This window comes from Macrobrachium nipponense, chromosome 38 (genome assembly GCF_015104395.2).
Source record: "Macrobrachium nipponense isolate FS-2020 chromosome 38, ASM1510439v2, whole genome shotgun sequence".
NCBI classification, from domain to species: domain Eukaryota; kingdom Metazoa; phylum Arthropoda; class Malacostraca; order Decapoda; family Palaemonidae; genus Macrobrachium; species Macrobrachium nipponense.
Genome location: NC_061098.1, coordinates 13,408,017 through 13,413,016, shown reverse-complemented (window position 1 = coordinate 13,413,016; position 5,000 = coordinate 13,408,017). Strand labels below are relative to the sequence as shown.

Here is a 5,000-nt window from a genome sequence, read left to right as displayed (position 1 = left end):
TTACATCATTAACGGCAAAGACTAAAAATGAGTAGGGAACCCAACATCATCTTTTCAGGATGACAGAAATGACTATTTCCAATATTATTACGGCCAAAGCACTTACTTAGCATTCGCGCACTTTCATTCATTACAAACAAGGTTCCTTAAAGGCTTCAAAATCATACGCTTGACAAATGTACAAATATTTTATTTAAAAGTTCATTTTTTAAGAACACATAGATAACTAAAATCCTATAAATAAAATTCAACAGACTCTTAATGTAGTCTAAAGCAAAATGTACGATACTGATATGGATTACGTTCTCCTAGCAACATTAATTTGTTCATATTAATTATCAGTGGATCTGATAAAACAATCATACCTTTCTGTGCGATAAAATTTAGTATTTTGGGGAAATATAATTCATGTGCATGACAAATACATCACCCATGAAACAGGCCAGGAAGAAGGAAACAAAGTTGAGAGTATATCTGCATCTCATACATACCTCTTCACTTTTAAATAGAGTATGTTGTTGTATTACAACATCATTGTTGCTATAGGAGTAAACTTCTCTGCATCTTTACATATGTTTTTGGAGCATAACATTCTATGAAACTGTGCACGAAACATCTAAATTTAGCTGTTAAGCTCTTAATTATTTAAAAACAATTTTAAAAGGCCTCTTAGGGTGTTTTTTTTCCTTCTTGGCCACAAAGTCTGCCTCACTTTCTAATCAATCAATGAAACATTTGATCCAGGGTATACCAGACTTCCTCCACTTTCTATCACTATATCCGTTGTTCGTAACTTCCTCTTGAATCTCAGGAAATTATCAACTCCATGAGAGAGGTCGATTCTTAGTCTTTTCAAGGAGATCAAGTTGGCGAGAGAATAGACTAGAGGGGTTGTAAACTGGCATGTTAGATGTAGTGTGTGGACTTTGGAAAGACTCGACAACAGGTTATGTCTGCTGAAGATATGGAATGGATCAGTTAATCTCAAGTCAGGGATCTCTAGTACCTTGAGATTGGGAGATGAGTGGATTAAAGTGTCTAACAAAGCTACAGGTGCCCCATAGTCCATATCTAATCTCCATTGTCTTAACTCATTTTCAGCCCGCTTTAGGTCTATACCATAGTTCAACGCACCATCATCTGCTCTCACTGTTTCTCGAGAATGGAATGCATCTGCACTTGGTACGGTGGGTTCGACATTTATATTTTCTGTGTGATGGGTCGTCTTGGATTTCGAATCGCTTCCGGCTTGAGCCATAATCTCTGGGTTCTTGTACTTTTTCGTGCAATATACATACTCTACATTGCCAAAATAGGATAATGCTTCGTTTTCGGGTTTAATAGGCAGGAAGGATGGTCCTGATGAACCATCTTCATCGGAGGAGGAGGAGCTTCTTTCGCGAATATAAAAACCTGAGCCAGCTGCAGAAAGATCGTACCTGAGAGGTCCAGGTCCAAACAGCTTCTTAATTGATTCCGCTCTGCTCGAGTGACACAAACTTCTCATCCAAGAGTTGATGTCCACTGAAGGGTGGATGTAGTCTTCTGATTCTTCAGAATTTTCAAGGGTGTCCCGAAAACAGTGAAAAACATAATCAAGAGACTGGCCTGGTGAATTTAGATATGCGGGAAGGTCATCTCTGATGGAATGCCGAGTCATAAAATTCTGTATCCTTTCCTGCAAGTACAGTTGAACCCTGGGTTCGTTGTATGGAAAATTGTTCCACAGAGGAAAATTTGCCACTTTGACAGACAATACTTCTAGGTTTGTGAGTTCATTCAGTCTCTCCATGAAATGCCTGTATATCAAGTCCAGTTGCAGGGAAAGTACGTTCAGACTTGGACAGCTGTTCAAGATGGCATAAAGCTGCTCTCCATCCGTGAGTGTGAAAAGTGGCCCATCTAAGTATAATTCTTTCAGTGTTGACCCTATCCCCTGAAATGTTGATGCAAGTTGTTCACTATCGGCAATACTGTACAACAGTTTCAGTCCATGGCACTTAAACTTCCTTAAAAGGACTTCAACGAAATTGGGGAGTCTGACATCTTCATGCCCATTAAAATCAATAAATATGTAATTACACTGCAGGAAAAGTTGAAGGCAGAACTCATGTGGAGTGGGGTCATCTCCTTCTGAATCTTCCAGGTGGAAAGCTAGACCATCAAGAGACATTCTAGACTTTGCCTCCTTCACGAAAAATGGGCACCATATCCCAGATTTTAGGATGCTGGGCATAAGACTGACCTCATCGATTGAACAGCACCATTTGGTTTTTAATTCTGGGCATAAGTATTTAAGAAAAAACACCAGCCAATTTAAGGATGGCCCACGATGCTCATCTGACGAATAAAACAAGGCAGTCTTTAAATTTGGGAAAGACAGGTCCACGCGTTGCTGCTTCGTTATTCTTTTGATGATCTGCCTCTTGTCCAGTGCCCTGAAGAATGTTTTGCAGAGCGATTCCTCGACATTCTCACAATCTTCACACGAAGTAATGTCTATTTCAATATCTTCAATTGTAGGACAGAAAACCTGCAGCTTTTCCAGCACAGCTTCATTGTAGGATCTGTGGAGCTGGATAAACTTGAGATTGGGAGAATATTTGAGAAGAAGAGCGAAGGTTTCGGCTTCATGAAATATAATGCAACTGCTATACAGAGCTCTTATAGAAAAGGGGCCAACGACTTCCAAAAAGCGTTGCAATTTTCCGCTCACCGGATTAATGACCTGAAAAACAGAGGAATAGCAAAACTTTAAAACCAGACTACCTTAGCTAAACTTCTCATATTCATTACTTCAGTTCTCAGGGAAAATGAAGTTAGAATCAACCCTTAAATGTCACAGGATACAAAAACTGATATCAGAATTCTTCAAAATAATTTCTGAAAATGTTATTGGCAAACTGATAAATAAAATGGCTAAACAAACATGAGGATAACAACTTGTCCTTACAAAGTATCTTCTGGTGGATATTCTTCCAGCTTCCAACTGGAACAGCAACTGGAAAGTGAACAAGGTGAAGACCTGCAGATAACGAGCTCCTTCCATGATTTCCGTGTGGTAATCTAGTATATCTGCTATGGCCTCATTAACCATTTTCCTGACGAAGGACCCTTTGTAACCAAGCCACGGATAAGTACCATCCCAAAAGAAGGTTTTGAGTCGAAGGAGATCATTCTGAACAGATATAAGTTTCATAATTATATCATCCATTGAAAACTACAGTGGAAATGTTTAAGTCATTTTTATTGTAGATACGATCTAATCAATACAAAACGCCAAAATAGTCATTTAATGCAAAAATCCATTCAATTCTATTTCGCTAATGATAGTGCATTACTTACAAGCAGAAAATCATAGCTTGGTACAGTTAAGCCCGGAATAGTCTTGGAAAAACAGAAATACAACTCTATGAGTGGTAGTGCTCTGAGTGCAATATCATTGGCAAACTTCTCAGCACAGAGCTTTTCCAGTCTTCTAGGGGTTTTTCCAGCAGGGTAGTCTTCTTCCAGATTCATTCCAGACTGGGCTTTTCTTGAAGTGTACGATATAATAGTATGACAGAAAATAACTTTGCACAATTCATAAGCTTCTGCAATATGTTACTAGAAAATAATATCAATCCAAATTTTGAATATTATGTTATCCTACATACATAATCACATTGCTAACCACAAGTTTAAGAAAGTTGCAAACTCTTAAACCAGTGATAAGGATTTATCTGGAAACTAGCCACGTTTTGCGTACTTTAACCTATTTCTGTTAATAATACATTAAGGAAAGCTTCCTACCTACTTCACTTTCTCAGTCTATTTTTTCTTAATCAGCCATTGCTTTTTCTAAGAAAAGCGAACCATGAGAGATTATACAAGAACAGATAACCATTTATTGATTTATTATATGTATCTCCTAAGGCTGAATCCTTACACCTAGGGGGAAGGACATCTGTAAAGTAAAATTGGTACCTCTAAATTCTGTACGACCTATTTACTGAACACCACTCATATCACTAATGTGAACCAATAATAAATTTTGGGGAGTGCTGGGTAATATAGTTTTATGCTGTTTGCTTATGTTTTTGTGTTTTTCTAACACCCTGTAAACATTTATTGGGACCCACTAGGAGGCTATGGGTTTTAATCTGAGGTATACCAAAATGAATTAGTAGTGCTGAAAGGTTGACAAAAATGCACTTATCACGTGGTGTGCAGTCACAAACATAGATGGTTCATTTGTGTAATCAGTGCTAAACACTAATACAATAAAACAAAAATGTGTTACATACAGGAATACTTCCTAGCCTAATTTTACTTTACCTACCTAACCTTATCTAATTAAGGCTTTACCTGGCCTGGTTCCCCCCTTGAAGTCTAGAGGACAACAATTCATATTGTAAATTACAAGGAAACTTCCTATCTTAGACTGCATTGTCTGAACCTAACCAACACACCAGTAATTACAGGCAGTCCCCGGGTTATGACGGTCTCGGGTTACAACGTTCCGAGGTTACGACGCTTTTCTATTATATTCATCAGAAATTATTTCCAGGGTTACGACGCATGTTCCAGAGTTATGACGCCTACAAACGCTGATCTGGCAGATGAAATATGACACCAAAAATGCAAAATAATCAATATTTAAAGTTTTTTTTGATGAAAAACGCAATAAGAATGCAGTTTACATAGTTTTGAATGCACCTAAAGCATTAAAAGTAAGGTTTTCTTAGAATGTTGGACAATGTTCCGGCTTACGAAGCGTCTCAAAAACAGAACCCCTGTCGTAACCCGGGGACTGCCTGTATAGTGAAAATACGGATATATGATCCTAACCTAATCTAAAAAGCTGGTTCTCCCTTGGCTATGGGGCACCAAGAATTCCCCCTTTTTCCTACCACTACCTTACAAATTACCCTAATTTTCCAAGGAAGGTCATACATTCAATTATATCTGAATAATGTAACTGGTGCTTTGGATTTTATTAACAAGGTGAGTAAAGGAGG

At 38.0% G+C, this 5,000-nt stretch overlaps 1 protein-coding gene across 2 annotated transcripts in view; it reads right to left on the bottom strand.

Annotated features, from left to right (window-relative positions):
* Positions 1-183: 183 nt before the first annotated feature.
* LOC135209882 (uncharacterized) overlaps positions 184-5,000 on the bottom strand; it is a 6,395-nt gene continuing 1,578 nt past the window's right edge. The window contains exons 2-4 of one of the 2 annotated variants that reach the window (XM_064242638.1): positions 3,346-3,593; positions 2,954-3,178; positions 184-2,728 (exon numbers count right to left, since the gene is read on the bottom strand). In XM_064242638.1, the coding sequence (XP_064098708.1) occupies positions 716-2,728; positions 2,954-3,178; positions 3,346-3,519 (2,412 nt within the window). In that variant the 5' untranslated portion in view covers positions 3,520-3,593 and the 3' untranslated portion in view covers positions 184-715. The remainder of the gene's footprint in view (positions 2,729-2,953; positions 3,179-3,345; positions 3,594-5,000) is intronic. The other variant, XM_064242637.1, reaches the window with a different exon arrangement.